At 43.1% G+C, this 13,632-nt stretch overlaps 3 protein-coding genes across 3 annotated transcripts; all 3 read left to right on the forward strand.

The window, feature by feature from the left end:
• The first annotated feature begins 365 nt into the window (after nucleotides 1-365).
• On the forward strand, nucleotides 366-2,945 carry LOC114860406 (cytochrome P450 2K1-like). Its single transcript, XM_029158976.3, has 9 exons — nucleotides 366-560; nucleotides 651-813; nucleotides 1,096-1,245; nucleotides 1,332-1,492; nucleotides 1,584-1,763; nucleotides 1,839-1,980; nucleotides 2,063-2,247; nucleotides 2,337-2,478; nucleotides 2,556-2,945. The coding sequence occupies exons 1-9, from the start codon at nucleotides 366-368 to the stop codon at nucleotides 2,741-2,743; spliced, it is 1,506 nt and encodes a 501-aa protein (XP_029014809.1). The 3' UTR covers nucleotides 2,744-2,945.
• A 1,033-nt stretch (nucleotides 2,946-3,978) lies between these two features.
• On the forward strand, nucleotides 3,979-6,547 carry LOC114860401 (cytochrome P450 2K1-like). Its single transcript, XM_029158971.2, has 9 exons — nucleotides 3,979-4,218; nucleotides 4,309-4,471; nucleotides 4,717-4,866; nucleotides 4,940-5,100; nucleotides 5,188-5,367; nucleotides 5,458-5,599; nucleotides 5,682-5,866; nucleotides 5,956-6,097; nucleotides 6,180-6,547. Exons 1-9 carry the CDS (start codon nucleotides 4,009-4,011, stop codon nucleotides 6,365-6,367), a joined length of 1,521 nt encoding a protein of 506 aa, XP_029014804.2. The 5' UTR covers nucleotides 3,979-4,008; the 3' UTR covers nucleotides 6,368-6,547.
• A 1,051-nt stretch (nucleotides 6,548-7,598) lies between these two features.
• On the forward strand, nucleotides 7,599-10,745 carry LOC114860403 (cytochrome P450 2K1-like). Its single transcript, XM_029158974.3, has 9 exons — nucleotides 7,599-7,888; nucleotides 7,979-8,141; nucleotides 8,390-8,539; nucleotides 8,611-8,771; nucleotides 8,859-9,038; nucleotides 9,129-9,270; nucleotides 9,353-9,537; nucleotides 9,627-9,768; nucleotides 9,851-10,745. Exons 1-9 carry the CDS (start codon nucleotides 7,679-7,681, stop codon nucleotides 10,036-10,038), a joined length of 1,521 nt encoding a protein of 506 aa, XP_029014807.1. The 5' UTR covers nucleotides 7,599-7,678; the 3' UTR covers nucleotides 10,039-10,745.
• Nucleotides 10,746-13,632: the final 2,887 nt, after the last annotated feature.

Consider the following 13,632-nt stretch of genomic DNA (forward strand, 5'->3'; position numbering starts at 1 on the left):
AATGCGTGGGTTTGTTGATTGGCTCCCAACTGGGAACGTATTTACCTCTTCTTGGACCTAAACCTTGTGAAGGTGGACTCTTGGTAAGTCTGCTTCTCATGTTAATAATATGTTTAAAGTTTGAGATCAGAAATCATAAAATAGCTAAGAGATCTGAATTTAAACCTTATGAATAGATACAAATGATCCATTCATTTGTCTTTGTTGACATTGTTTTGGTACATGATTTGACATGTTTACACGTCCAAACAGTTTTACTGCATTCCTGACAATCTCAACAGGTGACTTCAAATTGTTGTAATAGTTATTGAACGTTCATTTGTTTTCCTAAAAGGAGTCGGGAGAAGGTGACTGAGTGTAGGATCATGTTGGATAAGCTTTTCCAGTCCTTCCCATTCTACCTTTTGGGGGCTGCTGTTGGCCTCTTGGTCCTCCACCTTCTTTACTACAGGTTCAACTCCACAGACAGGAGGAGAGAGCCTCCAGGACCCACACCTCTGCCCCTGCTGGGAAACCTGCTGCAGCTCGATCTTAGGAGGCCCTACAGAACCCTCACGGAGGTGAGTTTAGTGCAGAGATTGTTTTCTGCATGTTTTCCTGCCTCATGAGCTGCTTCGTTTTAAACATTCTTGTGCCTCCGTCAATTACAGTTTTCAAAGAAATATGGATCTGTATTTACCGTTTACCTTGGACCCAATAAAGTGGTGGTACTGGCTGGATACAAGACGGTCAAAGAGGCACTGGTTAACCATGCTGAAGAATTTGGAGACCGAGACATTGCTCCAATATTCGTGGACATGAATCTAGACCATGGTATGAATCCTCTTTGTACCCAGTCCTAATGTGCATCTAACTGGCTTCTGGTTTTAGATTTAGAATAATACAAGTCTCTATTTATGTCTAACAGCTGACATTGAGTAAAAAAGGATAACAAACTTCACAAACTGTACCTGGTCATGATTCCCGTTTTTCCTGGATATCCATTCAACCACTGACAGTCATGGAACAGACTTTCTGCAGACACTTGCTGTAGTTGATGCAAAACCAGCGTCTGCAGCATTAATTCAATAAACATTTCAATGTAATTTCTCTTAGGAATTATATTTGCCAATGGCGACTCATGGAAAGAGATGAGACGTTTTGCGCTGTCCACCCTAAAAGACTTTGGGATGGGAAAGAGAACAGTTGAGGACAAGATCTTAGAAGAGTGTCAACATCTGATCCAAATGTTTGAAACACACAAAGGTATGAGCTTGATACGTATGAAACATGAAACTTTTGACCTTTTGACTTCTTCTATTTACATACACCTGTGCTTTGTTTTCTTACAGGTAATGCTTTTGACACAGCACATGCCCTCAGTTACGCAACTTCCAACATTATGTTCTCAATTGTGTACGGAAGCAGATTTGAATACGATGACCCCCGATTTACTCGTTTGGTAAGACGAGCCAACAAGATCATGAGCATTCTAGGGTCTGTGTCAGTCCAGGTGAGCCTCATTTGTTTTGCTTGTGGTGTTTAATTATTTATTTTGTCTAATGGATCTTTTAATAATCCCTGTTTTCACTTCTGTGTCACAGATTTACAACATGTTTCCCAAACTGGCTGGTTGGGTGAAAAACAGACAGCAGATACTAAACAAATTTGAGAGCATTGTAAGAGGTGTCAAAACTTTAATTCAGCAGCTAAAAGACACACTGAACCCCAACACATGCAGGGGGCTGGTGGACTGCTTCCTGACACGCCAGCAGAAAGAAGAGGTGAGGAAACACGTTCTAGATGTAGATTATACTGTGTAAAGAAATGGATTTAGTCCCTGGTTTTCTTTTCCTCAGGACTCTTGTGTCTTAGACTCACATTACCACGACTCAAATCTAGTCTATACAGTGACCAACCTGTTCTTTGCTGGCACTGACACCACAGCAAGCACACTGAGATGGGCTTTGCTGCTTATGGCCAAATACCCACATATACAAGGTAAGAGAAGAGCAGACTGGGGGTCAGTCATTGGAGCTGCAGCTGCCAAAGATTCTTTCATTCAGTTCCTTGGTGTCTGCAGATCAGGTCCAGGAGGAGCTGAGCAGGGTGGTGGGAAGCCGCTGCGTCCGGGTGGAAGACCGCAAGAACCTGCCGTACACTGATGCCGTGATCCATGAGACCCAGAGGCTGGCCAACATTGTCCCCATGTCTGTCTTTCACAAAACCAGCCGGGACATCAACTTCCAGGGCCACTTCATCAAAAAGGTCACTTACTCTGCACAGATCTATTTGTTTTGTTGGTGGATCGTGTAAAACTGGAGCTTCTTCCATTAGTTTTATTGTTCTGCCTGCAGGGGACGGTAGTGATTCCCCTCCTGACGTCTGTCCTGTATGATGAGAGTGAATGGGAGACTCCCCACACCTTCAACCCTTCTCACTTCCTGGATGACCACGGTAGATTTGTGAAGAGAGACGCCTTCATGCCCTTTTCTGCAGGTATGACCACGCTTTTGTGCTTTTATATATTGACCTTTATTTGCTCTAATCCAAACTTCACCTGATGTAACTGTCAGGTCGCCGGATGTGTCTCGGAGAGAGCCTCGCCAAGATGGAGCTGTTCCTCTTCTTCACCTGCCTCCTGCAGCGCTTCCGCTTCACTCCTCCACCTGGAGTCACGGAGGAGGAACTGGATCTGACACCAGCTGTGGGCTTCACTATTCCTCCTGTGCCACATAAGCTGTGTGCTGTTCCACGCAACTGATCAACAGCTGGATCACTGCAACATTTGTCTCCAATGATAACAAGGGTCGATTATCAACAATCTATGGATATTTTAGAAGCCAAATATTAAGTGTGTGTGTTTTGATGTCAAACTGCAGCTGTTTATACCTATTGTAAACATACAAGGCTGCGTGTTTAGCCTCTAATCAAGTCATATTAAACTATATTCCAACACTCCTTCACATTCGAGTTTGTTTATGACACTGCACCACTTCCAGTTGGCGTTTCTTTCTCCCCGTCAGGTTACCGTTGGTTTTAGCACCAATCCTCACACCATGCCTTCACTTATTAACCTGTTGGACTGGCAATTAGCAGCCAGTCTGTCTCGTACCTTGGACCCTGTTAGGTTTGAATATGTGGGCTTTATTGCCTGGCTCCTCACTGGGAACGTCTTTAATCACTCAATCAATCAATCAATCAATCAATCAATCAATCAATCAATCAATCAATCAATCAATCAATCAATCAATCAATCAATCAATCAATCAATCAATCAATCAATCAATCAATCAACCAACCAACCAACCAACCAATCAATCAATCAATCAATCAATCAATCAATCAATCAATCAATCAATCAATCAATCAATCAATCAGTCCCCCAGCCAAAGACCCCCGCATCCATCCATCCATCCATCCATCCATCCATCCATCCATCCATCCATCCATCCATCCATCCATCCATCCATCCATCTATTTGGTTGTCAAGTTTCAGTGTCCTTTAGGCCTCATTCCGAATCTAAGCAGACTTAGCTTCACCTCTCATAAGGTGACTTGCTTCTTAATTGGATTTAACCTGTTCGGAGGCTTTTGATATGATTTGCTCCCATTTCCCGAAGAGCTGAGAAAGGTGATTTCATCTGACTAGCATGTCTTTTAAGGCATGGTCTCAGTTCATTGCTTCAGCCAGATGAGGGCTCCAGAAATGCAAAGCAAGCCACTACCAAATGCTACTTCTGTAGCAGCTTCACTGTTATGTCTTCATTTTACCGAGAAACCATGTAAGTCCCCTCATTGTTAGTCAAATTGTTTGTTTAGGCTCATTTGCATCCCTAAAAGGAGTCAGGAGAAGTTGAGTGACTGTAGGATCCTGTTGGACAAGCGTTTCCACTCCTCATTATTCTACCTTTGGGGGTCTGCAGCTTCAATGCTCAAGACGGGAGGAGGGGGACTTATGGGAGGGGACATTATTTGCAGCCCTGCTGCTCTTGTTACTCAGATCTACCTGGTGACAACACACAAGAAATGTCTCTCTTGGACCATTTGACTCTTTTGTTCCATTGCAGTCCCACCACTCTGCTGGGGGCTGTTGCTGTCCTGTTGCTGCTTTATTTGGTCTCCAATGGGTTTTCCTCAGAGGAAACCAGGAGAGAGCCTCCAGGACCCACACCTCTGCCCCTGCTGGGAAACCTGCTGCAGCTCGATCTTAGGAGGCCCTACAGAACCCTCACGGAGGTGAGTTTAGTGCAGAGATTGTTTTCTGCATTTTTTCCTGCCTCATGAGCTGCTTCGTTTTAAATATTCTTGTGCCACTTTCATTAACAGCTTTCAACGAAATATGGATCTGTATTTACCGTTTATTTTGGACCTAATAAAGTGGTGGTACTGGCTGGATACAAGACAGTCAAAGAGGCACTGGTTAACCATGCTGAAGAATTTGGAGACCGAGATGTTGCTCCAATATTTGTAGATTTGACTCGAGGCCATGGTATGAATCTTCTTTGTACCCAGTCCTAATGTGCGTATAACTGGCTTCTGGTTTTAAATTCAGAATAATAACAGTCTCTATTTATGGTTAACACCGACAGTCTGCAGCAGTTTTGAGGATCACACACATTTTCCAGCATTTCCATTCAATTATAGAACAGACTTTCTGAAGCCACCTACTGCAGTTGATAAAAAACAGTGTCTGTAGCATTAGTGCATGAAACATTTTAATGGAATGTTTTTTAGGAATTTTGAGGGCCAATGGAGATTCATGGAAAGAGATGAGACGTTTTGCTCTGTCCACCCTAAAAGACTTTGGGATGGGAAAGAGAACAGCTGAGGACAAGATCTTAGAAGAGTGTGAACATCTGATCCAAATGTTTGAAACACACAAAGGTATGAGCCTCATATGAAACATGAACATTTTGAACTCTTCTATTAACATACACCTTTGCTTTGTTTGTTACAGGTAATGCCTTTGACACAGCACGTGCCCTCAATTACGCAACATCCAACATTATCTCCTCAATTGTGTACGGAAGCAGATTTGAATACAGTGATCCTCGATTTACTCGTTTGGTAAAACAAGCCAACGAGAACATCAGCGTTCTAGGGTCTGTGTCAGTCCAGGTGAGCCTCATTTGCTTTGATTGCACTGTTTAATCATTTATTTCATCTACTGGATTAATAATCCCTATTTTCACTGTTGTGTTACAGGTTTACAACATGTTTCCTAAACTGACTGGTTGGGTGAAAAACAGGAAGCTGTTACTAGCAAATTTTGAGAGCACTGTCAGAGATGTGAAAACTTTAATTAAGCAGCTGAAAGAAACACTAAACCCCAACACATGCAGGGGGCTGGTGGACTGTTTCCTGACACGCCAGCAGAAAGAGGAGGTGAAGAAACACATAGTATAGTAGATGTAGAGTTCATAGAGTAGAAATAGATTTAGACTCTTTACCTGGTTTTCTTCTTTTCTTCTTCAGGAGTCTCGTGCCTTGGACTCACATTACCACGAGTCAAATCTAATCTATACAGTGACCAACCTGTTTGCTGCTGGCACTGACACAACAGCAAGCACACTGAGATGGGCTTTGCTGCTTATGGCCAAATACCCACATATACAAGGTAAGAGAAGAGCAGACTGGGGGTCAGTCATTGGAGCTGCAGCTGCCACAGATTCTGTCATTCAGTTCCTTGGTGTCTGCAGATCAGGTCCAGGAGGAGCTGAGCAGGGTGGTGGGAAGCCGCTGCGTCCGGGTGGAAGACCGCAAGAACCTGCCGTACACTGATGCCGTGATCCATGAGACCCAGAGGCTGGCCAACATTGTCCCCATGTCTCTCTTTCACAAAACCAGCCGGGACATCACCTTCCAGGGCCACTTCATCAAAAAGGTCATTTATTCTGCACAGATCTATTTGTTTTGTTGGTGCATTGTGTAAAACTGGAGCTTCATCCATTATTTTTATTGTTCTGCCTGCAGGGGACGGCAGTGATTCCCCTCCTGACGTCTGTCCTGTATGATGAGAGTGAATGGGAGACTCCCCACACCTTCAACCCTTCTCACTTCCTGGATGACCACGGTAGATTTGTGAAGAGAGACGCCTTCATGCCCTTTTCTGCAGGTACGACCACGCTTTTGTGCTTTTATACTGTATATTGACCTTAATTTGTTCTCATCCAAACTTCACCTGATGTAACTGTCAGGTCGCCGGATGTGTCTCGGAGAGAGCCTCGCCAAGATGGAGCTGTTCCTCTTCTTCACCTGCCTCCTGCAGTGCTTCCGCTTCACTCCTCCACCTGGAGTCACGGAGGAGGAACTGGATCTGACACCAGCTGTGGGCTTCACTATTCCTCCTGTGCCACATAAGCTGTGTGCTGTTCCACGCAGCTGATCAGCTGGATCACTGCAACATTTGTCTCCATTAGTAATAAGGGCTGATTATCAACAATGTGTTCGTGTTTTAGACTGTAGCCAAACATTAAGTGTGTGTGTTCTAATGTCAAACTGCAACTGTATATACTTATTGTAAATATACAAGGCTGCGTGTTTAGCCTCTAATTAAGTCATATTAAACTATATTCCAACACTCCTTCACATTCAAGTTTATTTATGACACGGCACCACTTCCTGTTGGCGTTCCCTCCTCCCCCTCAGGTCACCGTTGGCTGGTTTTAGCACCGATCCTCACCTCATGCCTTCACCTATTAACCTGTTGGACTGGCAAATAGCACCCAGTCAACCTGTAGCTTGGACCTTGTTGGGTTTGAATGTGTGGGTTTTATTGCCTGGCTCCTCACTGGGAACGTCTTTACCTGTGGCTGGAGCCAGACCTTCTTAAAGTTGCGCCATTAAAGGGGACCTTATGTAAACCTGCTTCTTATGTTCTTTAATATGTTTAAGATTGAGATCAGAAAACATAAAGGAGGTAAAGGATATGTATCTATTCACAAACCCTATGAATAGATACAATCTATCCTTTTATCTTATCACATAATTTGTTGACGTATTTTTGGAACATGTTCTGACATGTTTAAACGTCCCAACACAGTTTTACTGCATTCCTTTTGGCTGGTGTAATTTTGTCTTGGTTGTTAAGTTTTCACTCTCTTTTAGGCCTCATTCCGATTCTAAGCAGACTTAGCTCCCTCTCAACCTCTCAACAAGTGACTTAAACAGTCACTTGTACTGTTGCCTCTGAATTGAATTGAGACTGTTCGAGGTTTTGGACCGATTTGTTCCCATTTCCTGAAGAGCTGAGGAAGGTGTTGCAATTTCACCCAGATAAGGGCTCCAGAAATGCAAAACAAGCCACAACCAAACACTACTTCTGTAGCACCTCCGCTGTTATGTCTTGATTTTACTGAGAAGCCTTGTAAATTTCCTCGGAGCTCATTGTTAGTCCAGTCGTTTGTTGTTCCTCAAAGGAGTCAGGAGAAGGTGAGTGACTGTAGTATCCTGTTGGACAAGCTTTTCCGGTCCTGTTCATTCTACCTTTGGGGCTCAGTGTTGGCCTCCTGGTCCTCCACTATGTTTCCTTCAATGCTTCAGATGGGAAGAGTGAGTCTCCAGTTGTAATCCCAACCCTTTAACAAAATCCAAACAGTACATTGCCACGCCTTTCAGAGGCACGTAGGGGCGGGGATGTTATTTGCAACCCTGCTGCTCTTGTTACTCAGATCTACCTGGCGACAACACACAAGAAATGTCTCTCTTGGACCATTTGACTCTTTTGTTCCATTGCAGTCCCACCACTCTGCTGGGGGCTGTTGCTGTCCTGTTGCTGCTTTATTTGGTCTCCAATGGGTTTTCCTCAGAGGAAACCAGGAGAGAGCCACCAGGACCCAGACCTCTGCCCCTGCTGGGAAACCTGCTGCAGCTCGATCTTAAGAGGCCCTACAGAACCCTCACGGAGGTGAGTTTAGTGCAGAGATGGTTTTCTGCATGTTTTCCTGCCTCATGAGCTGCTTCGCTTTAAACATTCTTGTGCCTCTGTCATTTACAGCTTTCAAAGATATATGGATCTGTATTTACCGTTTACCTTGGACCCAATAAAGTGGTGGTACTGGCTGGATACAAGACAGTCAAAGAGGCACTGGTTAACCATGCTGAAGAATTTGGAGACCGAGACATTGCTCCGATATTTGTAGATTTGATTCGAGGCCATGGTATGAATTCTCTTTGTACCCAGTCCTAATGTGCGTATAACTGGCTTCTGGTTTTAAATTCAGAATAATAACAGTCTCTATTTATGGTTTACAACCGACAGTCTGCAGCAGTTTTGAGGGTCATACACATTTTCCAGCATTTCCATTCAATTATAGAACAGACTTTCTGAAGCCACCTACTGCAGTTGATAAAAAACAGTGTCTGTAGCATTAGTGCATGAAACATTTTAATGGAATGTTTTTTTTAGGAATTTTGATGGCCAATGGAGATTCATGGAAAGAGATGAGACGTTTTGCGCTGTCCACCCTAAAAGACTTTGGGATGGGAAAGAGAACAGCTGAGGACAGGATATTAGAAGAGTGTGAACATCTGATCCAAATGTTTGAAACACACAAAGGTATGAGCTTGATATGAAACAAACTTTTTGACCTCTTCTATTAACATACACCTTTGCTTTGTTTGCTACAGGTAATGCCTTTGACACAGCAGGTGCCCTCAATTACGCAACATCCAACATTATCTCCTCAATTGTGTACGGAAGCAGATTTGAATACAGTGATCCTCGATTTACTCGTTTGGTAAAACAAGCCAACGAGAACATCAGCGTTCTAGGGTCTGTGTCAGTCCAGGTGAGCCTCATTTGCTTTGATTGCACTGTTTAATCATTTATTTCATCTACTGGATTAATAATCCCTATTTTCACTGTTGTGTTACAGGTTTACAACATGTTTCCTAAACTTACTGGTTGGGTGAAAAACCGGAAGCTCTTACTAGCAAATTCTGAGAGCACTGTCAGAGATGTGAAAACTTTAATTAAGCAGCTAAAAGACACTCTGAACCCCAACACATGCAGGGGGCTGGTGGACTGTTTCCTGACACGCCAGCAGAAAGAGGAGGTGAAGAAACACATAGTATAGTAGATGTAGAGTTCATAGAGTAGAAATAGATTTAGACTCTTTACCTGGTTTTCTTCTTTTCTTCTTCAGGAGTCTTGTGCCTTGGACTCACATTACCACGAGTCAAATCTAATCTATACAGTGACCAACCTGTTTGCTGCTGGCACTGACACAACAGCAAGCACACTGAGATGGGCTTTGCTGCTTATGGCCAAATACCCACATATACAAGGTAAGAGAAGAGCAGACTGGGGGTCAGTCATTGGAGCTGCAGCTGCCACAGATTCTGTCATTCAGTTCCTTGGTGTCTGCAGATCAGGTCCAGGAGGAGCTGAGCAGGGTGGTGGGAAGCCGCTGCGTCCGGGTGGAAGACCGCAAGAACCTGCCGTACACTGATGCCGTGATCCATGAGACCCAGAGGCTGGCCAACATTGTCCCCATGTCTCTCTTTCACAAAACCAGCCGGGACATCACCTTCCAGGGCCACTTCATCAAAAAGGTCATTAATTCTGCACAGATCTATTTGTTTTGTTGGTGCATCGTGTAAAACCGGAGCTTCATCCATTATTTTTATTGTTCTGCCTGCAGGGGACGACAGTGATTCCCCTCCTGACGTCTGTACTGTATGATGAGAGTGAATGGGAGACTCCCCACACCTTCAACCCTTCTCACTTCCTGGATGACCACGGTAGATTTGTGAAGAGAGACGCCTTCATGCCCTTCTCTGCAGGTACGACCACGCTTTTGTGCTTTTATACTGTATATTGACCTTAATTTGTTCTCATCCAAACTTCACCTGATGTAACGGTCAGGTCGCCGGATGTGTCTCGGAGAGAGCCTCGCCAAGATGGAGCTGTTCCTCTTCTTCACCTGCCTCCTGCAGCGCTTCCGCTTCACTCCTCCACCTGGAGTCACGGAGGAGGAACTGGATCTGACACCAGCTGTGGGCTTCACTATTCCTCCTGTGCCACATAAGCTGTGCGCTGTCCCACGCAGCTGATCAACAGCTGGATCACTGCAACATGTGTCTCCTGTAGTAATAAGGGCTGATTATCAATAATGTGCTGGTTTTGTAGATCATAGCCAAAGGTTTTGGCTATGTGTGTGTTGTAATGTAATACTGTAAATACAGTGAAAGCTGCTTTTCTTGTGCTAGAAATGAACTAAAATTAATCTATATTCCAATACACCTTGATAGTTGGGTTTGTCTATGACACTGCAACACTGCACATTCATTTACTGTCACATTTGTGTGTGTTTTGCTTGTTAAAACAAAACTCTTGATAAAGTGCTCTTGGCAATTTCTGGCAACTCCCTCCACAACATATATTTTCTGGGTACTTGTGTTGGGACATACTTTGTTCCATGAAAATATTATGGAATACAACAGAGTGCCTATATTAGATTTAAATCCAAAAATTCATGTAGCCCATTATGGCCCCTAGCATTTCTCAATTTGTGATGTACGTGATCAAGTGCACAAAAACTTAAACAATTACTTTCCTGAGAGTAAATGTTTACTTGTGTACTAATTTGTGTCCTAATAATGCATATTGCAATTACAGTTGATACGTGTTAACCATTATTGCTGCATGTGGCTTTTGTTGGTTTTAGTTGTGTAAGGTCTTTAACCTTACATTGTAAAGTGCCTTTAGATAACTTTGTTGTGATTTGGCGCTATATAAATAAAATTGAATTGAAAGTGTATTAATAGCCTGTATGTAGTACACTAATAGTTTAGTTGTTCAGTATACAGTAGTTAGTAGCCTAGACGTATATAATTAGTATGTGCACATTTAAAGTTCACTAATAATACCTATCTGTGGATCGGTTTGCTCATCTGGCCAGGTCACTGTGTTTATTTAAAGGTTCAGTCCCGATGTAAAGGCTGATACAGTATATGAGCAAGCAGTTCAAGCCCCCACTTCGTATCACAGGATAAGGAGAGGTTTGTTTTTGCTGATTTCAGTCGACTGTCAGGGCCCTTTTCAGATGATCAAAAATGATAATCAGGCCTCCCCCATTTTTAGCTCCAAAGAGGCAATTCCAGGGTAAAACCAAAAGGTGGAGCTTTAGTACAGACAATAGTCTGTCTAAACAGTCAACTAAAAAGTTGAGAAAACTTGAAAAGTTGACTTCATGTTAGAGTTGAAGGTTGAACTTACTTTTTTTAATCGTAGATAAGCATCGGCAGCTCACGCTGCTACAGCTGCCAAACTGCCTTCTGGAGGTTTATCAGTTACTGGCTGTATTACAGGTTGTAGGTTGAATTGGACTTTACTAATGTACTTAATGAAATCCCTAAAATTTCATTCCATATATTTGGCCATATTCACTTGGATGTAGAGTGTGTCAGTCTGCCTGCTCCAGGAGCTGTTTTAAATTTAAAAAAAAGAGCATTTGAATCTTCTAATTAAGCTTAGATGAATATAGAGAACAATAGAGAGCCTCTTTTCAGACAGGACGACCAATCCACAGCACTAGTTAGACTGGTTTCACACCACCCCCTTCTCCCCAAAGCACCAGAGTCCTGCAGTGCTGTTACCTTATGTGATGTAACCAGATACGTTTGTGAACTACAGTACTTATACAGAGGATTCTTCAGAGATCCATAACTCCAAAGTGTCACGATCTGGTTCTACTTCCTGTTTTAATTTTGTGGACTCCCTGTTTTCACCCAGTACGCACATGTTTTCTGTTATCTCCGGTTCATTAAGCACACCTGCCAATAGTTAGCAATTACACCCGGTATTTAAGCACCACCTCCACCAGCAGACGCCAGATTGTTGAGTATCAGTACCACTTTCCAGCGTTCATAGTATCGTATACCTTGTCTTGGATCACGTCCGTTTTCAGACCGCCGATTCCTGTCTGTTGTCAGGAACGGCAGGGAGAGGACCCAAATGCGCAGTGCTGACACGGTAGACAGATGGTATGCGTAAAAGGGCTTTAATACAGAAATCGTAGTCACAAACAGTCCAGGTCACTCACGTATGGGCACAAAGATTGAGGCACAGAGGGAGCAGGCTTAATCAGGTCCAGTTAACAGGAAGGGTTCAGTAACAGAATAAGCAGAGTACGGTACCGGTCAGCATCAGGCGAGAACAGCAGTCGGGAACTCGGAACAGGGTCGAAGACAAGGTAAACTGTACAAGGAGTGCTGGAAGGTGATGACATGCGTGCCACGATCTGGCAAAGACCATGGTGACTGGTAGTGGTTTAAATACACAGGTGATTATAGACTAATCCAAGACCGGAGTGTGTAATGAGAAACGGAAGTGAGACTGGAACCAATAGGGTGAGAACGAAAACCGGAAATGTTACAAAATAAAACAGGAAATGAAAACTGGAACCAAAACACGGATGACAAACTAAGACCTTCCAAAATTAAAACTGGAAACGAGACCAAAACCTGACACCTGTTCCTCGATTGTGCCTTCGCCTGGATCTAGTGGTAACCATCCGACTGTCTGACCTCGTTATTTTCCTAGTCCTAGTCTGTACCTCTGCTGAGCCCATCTGTGCACCGAACCCTTGCTTGTTTTCTGGATCCAAGTATTGCCTACTCCTGTTGTGCCGTAACCTGAGAAACCTTGTGTATGACCTGGACTGCCTTGACTACGTGGAGAATAAAGGATTGTTTGCTAATTGATCTTCGTGTCCGTACTGTGCACGTGGGTCCGACATCTGCCGAAGCCTGACACAAAGAGCCTAGTGGTTAAGCAGACAACTTCCCATCTACAGTTTTTTAAACAAACCGTTTTTGTTAGTTGGTGGTTTAATAAAAAAAAAAAACATTTATATCCTGAAGCCATGAACTTAACGTTTATAAGTTTTACAGTTTTTTTTTTACAAATTTTATAAACATCCAGTTCATTTGACCATTTTCTAAACCAGGTCTGAAAGTTGGGTCACTACATTCTTTTAGAGCAGAAATGTTTCTCAAGGAGCTTCTACATTATAAGTCCTTCATGAGGGACGTGGTCTTCACACCTTCTCACAGTCCTTTGTTTAACAGATGAGCCAGTTCTTTACAGGTAGAAGTACGTAATTAGTATCTGCAAGTTCATTTGAACTGCATTTTAATGCAGTTAATACTAAATAAAACGCGATTAATTCTGTGCTTAAAGTTTACTTTTCATACATTTAAAATATGCTCCAAGTAAACTTTTGGGGACTGAAAAGTGGACCAATTTAGTATGAGTAAACTTAAAACGATACCATAAGGAAATTCACATAAATCTACTTCAGTATACTTGATCAAATAAACTCAGAATTTGTTGACAAGCCTTACTTTCTGTTTTGGTACATGGTCTTGGTTCTCAGGTTTCAGTCTCTTTTATGCTTCACTCCAAATACCAAGAGACTTAGCTTTACCACTCAGTCTTCAAAATACATTGTGTTGAACCATTTGTCTTCAGACAGTAGAGAGAAACAGGTGAGACAGAACCTGCTTGCATGTCCCTTTTCAATCACTTCGTCTCCTCCTTCCCATTCCCATTTCTTAAACAGCTGAGGAAGGTGTTGTGATTTCATCTGAGTAGCATGTCTCTGGAGGCGTGGACTCAGCTCATTGCTCCACCCAGATCAGGGC

The sequence above is a fragment of the Betta splendens genome, chromosome 8 (genome assembly GCF_900634795.4).
Source record: "Betta splendens chromosome 8, fBetSpl5.4, whole genome shotgun sequence".
NCBI lineage: Eukaryota > Metazoa > Chordata > Actinopteri > Anabantiformes > Osphronemidae > Betta > Betta splendens.